This window comes from Melanostigma gelatinosum (assembly GCF_949748355.1).
Source record: "Melanostigma gelatinosum genome assembly, chromosome: 10".
In the NCBI taxonomy this organism is placed as follows: Eukaryota; Metazoa; Chordata; class Actinopteri; order Perciformes; family Zoarcidae; genus Melanostigma; species Melanostigma gelatinosum.
In genome coordinates, this window is record NC_136643.1 from 10,614,398 (window position 1) to 10,626,737 (window position 12,340).

Here is a 12,340-nt window from a genome sequence, read left to right on the forward strand (position 1 = left end):
CTAAAAGGTGTGTTTTTGGCTGTTTTGTCATACAGGAGAAAAAACACACGGCATGATGGGAGTGACTGAGCTCATCGTGTCAACAGCAACTCTTGGAGTTATATTTTCGCTGCTTGGTGGTCAGCCTCTCCTCATCATAGGCTTCTCAGGACCCTTGCTGGTGTTTGAAGAAGCCTATTACAAGGTGCTGAAAACATCATCTGTGTTTTTTTTCTGTTCCATAATTCCCATTTAGTTTTCCCTGAACATGTGATGAACATGTCTGTCTTTTCACTCAGTTCTGTCAGTCCCACGATGTTGAGTACCTAACTGGGCGTGTGTGGATTGGCTTCTGGCTCGTCTTCATTGTCCTGCTGATGGTGGCAGCAGAGGGCAGCTTCCTTGTTCGCTACATCTCACCTTTTACCCAGGAGATTTTTGCTTTCCTCATCTCCCTTATCTTCATCTATGAGACTTTCTCGAAGCTCTTCAAGGTAACAACCCCAGAAATCGTACAGCACAATGAGCTCCATAAGAATTTGGACAATAAAATAAACTTTGATCTGCATTTTCCCCCATAACAACAACTTATTTTCTCGATGAGTCATTTATTATGCTTAATGGTTCAATACTTATTAGTTGATAGCATCTAAGAATTAAGTGGAATCCTTCACTTGTCAAATCTGCAAAAAGCAGTTCTCAAAAAACTGAGACTATCTTCTTGTTTCTAGGTGTTTAAGGAGCATCCACTGCTGGCAATTTACCCCAGTGACTTTCACCCAGTTGCTGGGCATCATGAAGTTGATGACCCGATCCGCAACCAGCCCAACACTGCTCTTCTGTCTCTGGTCCTCATGATAGGCACTTTCTTTGTTGCTTTCTTCCTCAGGAAACTCCGAAACAGTCGTTTCTTAGGCGGCAAGGTAACCTAACCCCAACAATGGATGTCAGGCTTCTCGTGGGCCTTTAAAGACGCCCTGTTGTGTAAATACACAAAGTCATGTTGAATTTAGGCAGCGTTTTTGTTTTACGTTAAGTACATACGACTAAGTATGCGCTGTTGCATGCAGTATGCATTCAATTGGGGCATACTACCTTATCATAACATTGCACTTTGACATATCACCATGGCAGTTTGGGAAAATAATGATATTAATACTTCAACTGAAAGAATGTGTTTAACAAATGCATCCAATGTGATGAGATGTGTGCTGGATGTTGACTGGATTTAATTGATGTCGGGTTTCTCAATATCCTTAGGCCAGAAGAATCATTGGTGACTTTGGCATCCCCATCTCAATTTTATTTTCAGTGTTGGTGGATTACTCCATTACTGACACTTACACACAGGTAACTTTAATGTAAATGACTTCAGTGACAGCAACAGTTGAAGTGCATCTTTCCTACAGTTCCAACAAATCAGGGCTTTTTCTTTTACCTCTAGAAACTCAATGTGCCGTCGGGCTTCTCAGTCACCTCCCCTGACAAGAGAGGCTGGTTCATCAGCCCCTTTGGCGACAAGAAACATTTTCCTACCTGGATGATGGGGGCATCTATTGTACCTGCCATTCTTGTCTTCATCCTCATTTTCATGGAAACTCAGATCACTTCGTACGTACAGTATGATTATCTACAGTCGTAATGTTTTGGGTGGAGAATCTGTGTAGTAAGGTCTACTTTATTTTTTAATCTGTTCAAATTCCCCCCCCCAATCTATCAGGTTGATCGTCTCTAAGAAGGAGCGTTGCCTGGTTAAAGGCTCGGGGTTCCACCTGGATCTTCTTCTCATTGTCATTCTGGGTGCCATCTGTCCTCTTTTTGGCCTGCCATGGCTCACCGCGGCCACTGTGCGCTCCGTCACTCATGTCAACGCTCTCACCGTCATGAGCAAAGCCACGGCGCCCGGCGAAAAGCCCATGATCCAGGAGGTGAAAGAACAGAGGCTGACCGGGCTTCTTGTGGCTGTTCTTGTTGGTAAGAGGAAAGGGGAGAGTGGGAGTGTTGGACGGTAATCTGCCAGCTGATTTTTCTTTTTTTGTCAGGATTGTGTTTGTTGTTGTAATACTCATTTTGGCCACAAGAGGCTAAAGTACATGTTCACCATATTTTAAGATAGATAGATAGATACTTTATTCATCCCCAGGGGGAAATTTGTTAAAAATATATGTTAAATTGGACTAAAAGCATGTTTTCCTCCACATAACACACAAACCTTGTGTTTAGCGTGCAGGGATAAGTAGTAGTGCACTTTAGACTGTTGTGGCCGACATGATTAACAGCGAAGATAGAAAAATGATCCTGACCAAAACATTTAAATCACCTGCCAAAAAAAAAGATGTGTGCAAAACTTCTTTTTTTACTTGTTCTTAAGTTAAAAACAGAGGAGAGAAAACATTGACTTTTTTCCCACTTGCCTCCCAGGGCTCCAGTAATAGTCCTCCCCCTTAATTAATGCATTTTCTCCTGTTTGAAGTGACTAACTTTAAAGTAAAGTTCAGAGGCTACACTGTAATTCAAAACCAATTCAGCGCCATCATCATAAACTGGTGAGAATGCTAACTTTTCAACGTGAGCAGTATCTTACACGAGCTACAGCTGGAAAACTCTGCCAGCAACAATTGTGATTTCAGCCAAACTCCACAGTTGTTGGCTAGAAATGAGAAGCCTGCTTTTGTGTGCCCTCAGTGTGTAACGGGAGAGCCAGTTTCAACACTGAGAATGTAGTGAAGTAAATCACTGCCACTATAATCACTGTTAACTTCAAACATGCCACGCTATAACGAAACGCTTCAAAGGCAAAGAAGCAATCGGTGACCAACGGGGATGGGGTTTAGCAACTGGCCAATTGGTTGAATGCTCCTCTTGAGTACCATGTCAAATTCTGTATTGTTATACATTTTTTTAGAAGCTTGTTAACTTAATCATGAAAAGCATTTCATTCCACAAAATAGTTCTCATTAAAAGTGACAATAAACAAATCACATCACACACAACCAAGTGCAACTGGATGGAGCTGGAGGAATCTGAACTAACTGACCACTTGCAGAGAAATAATTTTCTTTTATAATCTGGCTGTGGTTTTTTTTTTTCTTTTTTTTTACCACATTATTACAGTGCTGGAATTTCCAGGCAATTATTTGTCTTGAGCGAAAACACACGGTCAAAAAGGTACAGAGTGCCACTTCTGCAGCCCCTGCATGCCGAGACATTCACGAAGTATGAATCAGCCGTTGCTTAAGAGAGCTTACGATGAGTTTATAATCTGTTTACAAATTGTCCTCAAAATGATAATTGTTCAACTCAAAATGGACTGTCTGACGTGGCGACATTGTTTTCATCCACTGGCTGGTACTATTTTGCCAACAGGATATCTTGTTTCAATTAATGTAGGGTTCCCAAAGTAGTCCTAAGTATTAGTTTGATCCAGTTTGAGTGTACAACAATAATGACTCATCGTGATTGTTGAGCCTTTGTTTGATTGAAATACTGCTTGAGATTTGGAAGAAGACTTTTTGGATTTGCCCAAAGAGCGTTTCAGCTTAACAGTGAATGTGTTTCGAATTGACAGCGTGTTTGTCATGAGGGCTGTTCTCTTGTTGAATGAATAATTCTCTCCACAGTTGCAAATGTCTGGCTCAAAAAACAGTAAAGACTGCCATTTGAAAAATAAACCTTTAACCCATCTCTAATCCATCAGGCATGTCCATAGTGATGACAGACGTGCTGCGCCTCATCCCTCTGGCTGTGCTCTTCGGCATCTTCCTGTACATGGGGGTCACCTCTCTGACAGGCATCCAACTGTATGAACGCATCACACTCATGGTCACGCCCGCCAAGCATCACCCTGACCACACCTACGTCACCAAGGTAGTAACACACGCAATACGGACGTTGTCAAGCGCTCGTCTTCTGTTATTAGTGGTAAGATGGAGAAACCAAACCCAGCACAGTGGTAACTGCAGCAGAGCAGAGGCAGACGTGGTTCTGCAGTTTTAGCTTTGAGCTTGGTTTGATAGAGAGACCTGATCATTCAGAACCCTTTATACACTTAACATGAAAGGCATCCAGGTTTTTTACAGCTATAGGCCACACTTGGACTCCACTACATCCAGCAAATCTGTCATTCCTTTAACCAACAGAGAGTTACAAGCAGAGGAGGAAAATGTTGCTGGATTTTTGAGTCTAAACAGAGTTACCTCAACAGTTGAGGATGAACACAGTTGGGTTTCTGGCTGCATTCATCACACTGCTGGATTTAGCTTCTCCATGTGACCATCAGTAATGGAAGAATACAATAGTTTTGTCCTCTGTATTACTGGTGTCAATAGATTTACATACATTATAATAACCTATTACACTTATTTCAGTGTTTTGATCCTCATTGTATTGTATATCGCGATATTATTTGTTTTACTGACTAACTACTATGCAACTCTATCTCAGGGCACAGCTGCACACATAGCAGAGAATGATCAGAAACCTGGATAAGGTTTTTTACCTCAGGCCCAGGGGCCCAAAGTGTCAGGTCCTTCACCTACAAAATGTCAAATAAACTCGTACCAACCAGCAAGAGACTCAAAATTGCAACATGGCATAAAGCCACGACTATAAGACACAAAAAGACTACAAAGAGACTCAACAGGACTACAAAGGACACAGTGATCTGAAAGAGACACAAAGCAACTACAGAGAGACTCAACATGACAACAATGAACTGTAAAGAGACTCAACATGAATACAAAGGGATATAAAGCAACTACAAAGTGACACAGTGACAACAAAGCAACTACAAAGAGACACAATAATCACAAAGAGACACAAAACAACTACAAAGGGACTCAACATGATTACAAAGAGACACAATTATCACAAAGACACAAAACAACTACAAAGAGACTCAACATGACTACAAAGAGACACAATTACCACAAAGAGACACAAAACAACTACAAAGAGACTCAACATGACTACAAAGAGACACAATTACCACAAAGAGACACAAAACAACTACAAAGAGACTCAACATGACTACAAAGAGACACAATTATCACAAAGACACAAAACAACTACAAAGAGACTCAACATGACTACAAAGAGACACAATTACCACAAAGACACAAAACAACTACAAAGAGACTCAACATGACTACAAAGAGACACAATTACCACAACTACGAGTCGTGGTGGGGCCCATTGTACGCATACAGGTCATATTATAGGATAGGCTCACAGTTTAAAACAACATCTAGGTCCCCATGTGACCATTAACACTTGCTGTAATCATTCCTCCTCTTTATAAAGGCAATTGCAAGATTCTTAATTCTCAGAGGCTTCCAATGGAAGTGATGGGGACAATATCTGCAGTCCCTGCTCTGTGGAAAAATGAATTCCAACGTTTAATTGAAGATAATATAATAAATCTTTTGGTTATGAAATGCCTACTTTGTATTTCCACAACCGACGTTTCCTTGCTGAGCTGCGGTGGAGGGAGAGTAAATCAAAGAGGGGATTTAACAATAAAAGCACTGTAACTTTAACCATTTGGTTTTTCTGTCTCTATTTGCTGCAGCCTCATATCAACTTCAGATAACCTTAAGAGTACTTATTTTACAGAGCAAGAACAATAGATTTACACACATTAGAATAAGCTATTCTTTAAGCTGAGGTGAGGGGTGGTGATGAATATACATGAATATACAGTAGGAAACAGTCATGCAGACAGCCTACAATACCTCCACTGCAGGGTGGACAAGGCTTGAATAATAAATGGAAATATAATAACAATTTGTATTTATTAATAAACCAAACCAACACAAAAAAAAACCAAACACTGCAACACCGAATTAGCTCATTAAACTTAATGGGAAGATGACATGAAATGACAGCCGACGGGTTCAGTAGGCACAATTAGACGAGCACAACCAACTCATTGGCGTAGACATTGTAGACGCATAGCAGGGATTTCCAGCACAGCTTCACCTACTTCCAAGGTTGGATAAGGGAAACAGCCTGAAGAGGTAGATCTCCAGCAGCACTTGTGGTGTAGAACAACTTTATTGTTAGAACGAAGCATTTCAGTTTGTGGCCGTGATGGCCCTGAAGAACGTGAATGAAACGTGTGTAAAGTTGTTCTGTATACCTCAAAGTGTTGCTGTTTTACCTCTTCAAGCGTTCAAGCAATCCAACAAAAGTGTGACACGCGTTAAGGTACTTTAGAGTATTGATACCACCAGATCTTGTTTTGAGCATTGATACTGAATGAATGACTCGAATCAATCTCAAAGAAACATTACGTGAGTAAAATCCCACGTGAACAGGAACATCTGTGTTGTGTGTTGCAATGAAAATATACTCTGAGGATCCTGCTAATGATGACATATGGCTCCCCCCCACATAACTCTACTTTGACGTTAACAGTATTGGCATCAGTTATGGATTTTGGTCCGGATTTGACTCTGTGTCAGATTGACCCTTCCTGTCTTTTTCCTGTCAAAAACAGGAAAAAGACAGGAAGGGTTTAGAGAAAGTTCAGGTTGACTTACATATATTTCAGACAAATCATTAGATGCAGGATTTTCCACTAGATGGAGCCAAAAACATGTAAGATTGTCTTCATGCAAGGGAATAGTTTGGGATTCAGTGTGTTCAATGTGCCTCGATATGCGTCGATGAGTATCTCTCTGTGTACGTCTGCACTGTGTTTGTCTGTATTTGTTTTATATGTCCTTTAACCACCACACGTGTGTGTTGCTTCAGGTGAAGACATGGCGTATGAACATGTTCACCATCATCCAGCTGGCGTGCATCGTGGCTCTGTGGGTAGTGAAGTCGACTGAGGCCTCCCTGGCGTTCCCCTTTGTCCTCATCATGACGGTGCCGCTTCGCCGCCTCATCCTCTCCAGGATTTTCGAGGAACGAGAGCTCCAGGCGGTAGGTTGTGTGTAGCAGAGGAATGCCCCAGGAATGTTTGAGTCTTTGCCACAATAATCTGATCCCACATAGCCCCAGGATACTTATTTTACAGCAAATTGAATACATGGATGTTGGCATGTTTTTAACATCTCTTAGAGAAATCAAACAAAGAAACTACAAATGATTTTCTCCCCTGTGATCATGGACGTCTTTTCTAATACTAATATTTTCAGATGATGTGCAAATATTTCTTTTTCGAACCACAAAAAGATTCACAGTCCAACCTGAAGCCGGGCTCCATGTTTTCTTGGTTAGATCCCCTAAACCCATACATGTCAACACTGTCAGATTAAAGCCTTTTCCATTTCCAAAATGTCGACTTTTTCAGGAACGAGTACAAACAGCTTTGTTCTTAACTTGACCACCATCTGGGTTGTGTTCATCCAAAGGTCTCATGAACCCAAGGCACTGTAGAATCAAACTACAGAGGACCTTGGAAACAATTAAAAACTTACCAAAATTAGACCTCCGTGATGTCAGATCCATCACCCCTCTAACCGGCACCTTCACATGAACCAGGTTGTACACACTATGATTTCTTTTTATTCTTCAGTTTGTTTTTCTCTAACAAACACGTTTAAGTATTTCTGAGTCTTTCACACCTTGTTCATCTGGTCCGGACCAGGGGAAAAAAAAGAGATAAATTGTTGCCTTTTAGTTTTGGTCCGCTTCCTTTTCACACTGACTTTTTATCGAACAAAGAGCTGTAAGCACGAAGAGCTGGAGCTTGCTCTATCAAAGGACAAGTGAGACATTTGAGAAATACTTGGGCTTTCTCGCAGAGAATCAATCTTCTCATTCAACGCTCTATTAGAAAGCAAATAAGCACATTTTACAGAATGTCATCATTTATTTCCCCTTGAAGCAGGCCGAGATCCACAATTCACATGGTCTCAGTCCGATGGTTGAATATACAGCTCTCCGATCAGTCAAAAGCGCAACCAGAGTGTGTTTGAACAGCTTCAAAGGGGTTAGGTTTCAAAGCATCCGAAGTGGCCTGATTTTGACCTTTGAGTGACCTTGAATGAAAACTATTGAAGATCATTTGTCTTTTTCACAGCTGGATTGCGACGAGGATTCTCCCAACTTCGATGAAGATGGACGAGACGAGTACAACGAGATCCACATGCTTGTATAAATTTAAAATTGGACCCTGCTGGTATGAATGCCTCCCACCCTCCAGCTCGGACCAATCGGAGGTAGCCTCTCCGGAAGCCTCACTGTCTCTGCGTAGTGGTGATAAAGCGAGAGGAGCGACAGTAATAACGGTGTTATAGCTGGATGTTCCCTTCTTACCTTTGTTCATTCCAGTTTTTACTAAAAGAGGACACGTAATGTTAGATCGCTGTGGTGGTGGTGTTGTGTTAAACTCCCTGAAGCCTCAGCACCCTACCTGAAGTGGACAGTGCAAATCTAGCAAAGAAATGTAACTTACATGAACACTTTATCTATTTATTTTTTCCTGTCTATCCCTTTAATTACTCTGCAGGTTCTGGGCATGAGTGCAATGATGACGGTGACCTCTAGGGCTACAGCGGGCTGGATCATTTCGACTTATTTTTGTCCAGAAAGCAGGAAAACGGGGGGTTGATTTGCTTTCATTTCATTTTCATCCAGGAAGCGGATTTTTATCAAAATGCATAATGATGAACTGAAAGCCCTAAATTCCACTGCCTGTGTAGTTTAGCTGCCTTTTCCCTTCATGCTACTGCCGTTGCCTATAGGTTGCAATGATGGGCAAGCAAGGAGTTAAGTAGTCCTTTCCCTTTCTGTACAGACTTTTAGTAATGAGCACTTTGACTGGGCAAAAGTTCACTTTTGTCGCTGCCAACTGAGCTCACTGGCATGAAGCCTCCTCTCTAAATGTACTCTCCCCTTGAAGCCAAAGTCTCCACAGACTGTGCAAGTCTCTTTGAGGGGTGTTTCTGTCCTTTCCACGTCGTGGTGCATTTTTGTTTCAGGGATGTCATGAATAACATAGTAACACATTTGGCTGGAAAAGCATAAGCACTAAGCAAACACACACGCAGTGAAAACGCTGGGGAACAGTTGAGTGTTGGCAGGACGTATGAATGATTTATTGTACAGTAAGACTGTGAGCTTGGAATTCTGTGTTCAGAGTTCTTTTGAAATACCAAGAGATTTAGTGTTCACCTCCTATATCGCGAGCCCACTATAGAATTTAAATGTAATCGTCCAGTCATGACACGTAATCAGAGACCTTACTTCTCCTACACAGAAACACCAGTTGTAAATAAAATTATTTTTCATAAGAGACTTTAACAAGTCGAGCACAGATTTGTGTGACGCTCTTATTTATAAAGGAGAGGAAGAAATTGATGTGATTTTGGCTGATAAGGCCAATGAGTTAGGCTCCATTCTCACTAGCTTTCCAGTCTAAATACTACATTTCGGAGCATTTTATGTATGTTGTAGTTGATGGGAAGTAGTAGAAGGTTTCTGCACACTGTCACTATTCCCAAGTTGAATGTATTGTCTATAAAACATGACATTTTAAGGTAGTATCCTTCTAGCTTCTATCCTTGCACCGTGCATATGTCTGCGTGTTCACTTCTACACTGTATCAGCTTCAATGGGTAAAGACATTGAAGGTGGAATCAGGCAAAACTCACTGGGTGTCAGCTGAAGACGTTTCCATAAATAACTATGAAATATGGCAAAATAGAAAACAAAAACTTGTTTTTACCTGATAATGATGATTACTTCTGCAGGTATACAAACAACTACTAAAAACTCCAAAGTGCTTAAAAGTGAAGCAAAATTTCATTCTGAGAGTACCTATAAAAGATTTCAGGGTCAGCAGTGTAGTGTTGATTTTGTATGCTCACCAGATTAGTATATCTTCATTTCATTTAACCATGTCCTACATTATGAGCCATGCAAGAATTCTGTCTCAGGGGAAACTGACCTTCGATCTGTAAATACTGCTTCCAAGCCTTTAGTTTGTTGTCTCTTGTGTGTACATGAATCCAACACTTGCGATGTAAAAATATAGAGCTTACGGTCCAGACTTTTGTGTTATACAATGGAGAAAATGAATATCAGTGAAGGGAATGATGTGTTTACTCCAGCAAAGTGACATGGTGTTATGCTGTAAATGAATCCTCCATTGTTGTCTTCAGGCAAACACTTGAAGCTACACTTTGATGTGAAGCGTACACCTGCTGTAGTCTGTATTTAATTCTGCAGCTCCCCGAGTTAATGAGTGACAGAATGTGTTTTAGGACTCTGATAGGAGTGTCTTTTAAAATAGGCTTAATGGACCTTTTCAACCATGTCTTTTTTGTTTCAGGGTTTACAAAGACTAAGAGGGCAAACTGAGCAAATAAACTGACCCGTTATCTCCATCATACTCCGTTATACGTGGCCCCGCTGTGTTCAGGACGTTATTGAATGTAAATGTTTGGCTGCCTGTATTTTCAGGCACATGATTTTTGCTTGTTAGATTTAGTAAAGCTGATTTCCAATTTACGGAGGTCCAGACAAAGCTATTGAGCGACCACATGTGTTAGATAGAAGCGAGCAGGGCTCTGGCCATACTTTCAGAAATATTGAGATTTAATCATTTAAAAAAATGTGGACAAAAAAATTGCCTCCTACATTTAATTCATCTACAGTTTTATTGTTTTCTTATTGTGTGATGTTTTTATTCATTTTAAACAATTATATGTAACCGAGATTAATACAAGATTGTCCAAAAGCTGTTTGGCTAATATAGCTTTCTACCATCCGCTAGGAATTAAATTGTAATCGGGAAAATCATTTTTATATTGGCAAATGTAAAATAACTATGTCCAAAAAAAACGCCTGTAAATATATGTGCGTTCCAATACACATATTGCTATACTGTTAAGTATGCCAGAAAAATATTTAATATGTTCCAATACATAGTTTTTCAAATGCAGTATGCCAAAAATACCAGGATGCAGTTAGCCAGAATGCTTTTCTGGCTATTCTGACCCAGAATCTTCAGCGCAGTGGAGAGCAAGAGGGTCAAAGTTCAAGTTGGAATATTAGGACAAAGTTGTATGTCTCAATTAAAAGCATTCTGCATGCAACAATACATATATCTGCAGAACATACTCAAATGAAAAAGTATGCGATTTGGAAGGCATTGTGTGTGTCCTGCTACAAAGCCAGTTTGAAACATCTTTCCCGATCGCTACATTTCAATGCACGTTACCACCACCCTCTGTTGATCAGTGCAATAACGTGGAACAGTCGGCAGGTGTCACTTCACACTCACGAAAGGCAAACGAAAAGGGGCACATACCTAAAAACATTGCTCCATAGCGCTACTAGTGGTGAAAAACTCCACAAGGTTCCTTTAAATCCACTTCATTTAAATGTCTATTACCAATACAGCGTATATTTTGTTTCCTGGTTGTGTGTTTTATTACAATCTCACAAGGTGCAATGCTGTGTTAATATAATACGCCCCGATTGAATGCATACTGCATGCAACAGGACAAATGTTGTGAAGGCAGATGCGCTATATACGAAAAGTAAAAAGAAAAAGTATGGGATTTGGAACGCAGTGTAAATGTGACCCTGAATTGAATGATGAACTGAAACTCCCAGAACAAAACACAGGACATGAACTCTTGTGCACAGTAGCTGCAGCCCCGTTAGCTGGCAGTAAGGCTTCCTCTTCACTCCATCGGAGAAGTCATGCTCTGTGTTTTGGCTCTTTATATTCCTTTGATGTTAACTCCAGCTGAAAGCAGAACAGGCCAATGCAGTCGACCTGGAGTATCATCTGGTAAGGAGATTTTAATTGTGACCTTAATAGCTGGACGTGTCTATGTCTTGTTGAAGACTGTTGGCCAACATTTATTGGCGAGCAGTTTGACATTCTCAAGACCTCAGGCTGCTGAATTAGCTTGAGAAAAGAGAGAGACCATTTTTAAACTAGGTCTTACACAAAACGTCCACTATCAACTTTATTGGAACGTTGACTCGTTTTGTGCTCGATTGATAGTTCTGTTATTGATTGACTTCCATAGATAACCAGCACATGGCGAGTATTCACACTTAAGTGCAACGCTATAGAAAACAAATATTAGATGGACACCATACGATTCAAATCTGACGACGACGTTTAGTTGGTATCTGCCATCTGAGTCCAGTGGAGCGATGTTATTTGGTGAGCTGGTTGACCCACAGTGGTAAAAGAGTCACAAGGGCCGTTGTCCTTTGTTGTCTGACGATACAAAACTGCTAGGCTGCTCCAAACAGCCACGCGCTCTTGTTATGGCAGGAACTGGTGTGTCTGAGTATGTGTGGAGCTGCGTAGGCCATAGCCAAGAGACAGCCAGTGAGCGAATACTTAGCAAAACATCCTCTGTGTTTACACAAGAGGAAAAAG

At 40.9% G+C, this 12,340-nt stretch overlaps 1 protein-coding gene across 2 annotated transcripts in view; it reads left to right on the plus strand.

Moving 5' to 3' along the window:
* Nucleotides 1-8,089, plus strand: part of slc4a3 (solute carrier family 4 member 3) — a gene marked incomplete at both ends in the record, with an annotated part of 44,622 nt that extends 36,533 nt beyond the window's left edge. For both annotated transcript variants that reach the window (XM_079276387.1, XM_079276386.1), the window contains 9 exons: nucleotides 36-184; nucleotides 279-473; nucleotides 711-902; nucleotides 1,240-1,329; nucleotides 1,424-1,590; nucleotides 1,700-1,953; nucleotides 3,677-3,846; nucleotides 6,736-6,909; nucleotides 8,012-8,089. In XM_079276387.1, the coding sequence (XP_079132513.1) occupies nucleotides 36-184; nucleotides 279-473; nucleotides 711-902; nucleotides 1,240-1,329; nucleotides 1,424-1,590; nucleotides 1,700-1,953; nucleotides 3,677-3,846; nucleotides 6,736-6,909; nucleotides 8,012-8,089 (1,469 nt within the window). The remainder of the gene's footprint in view (nucleotides 1-35; nucleotides 185-278; nucleotides 474-710; nucleotides 903-1,239; nucleotides 1,330-1,423; nucleotides 1,591-1,699; nucleotides 1,954-3,676; nucleotides 3,847-6,735; nucleotides 6,910-8,011) is intronic.
* Between the last annotated feature and the right edge of the window lie 4,251 nt (nucleotides 8,090-12,340).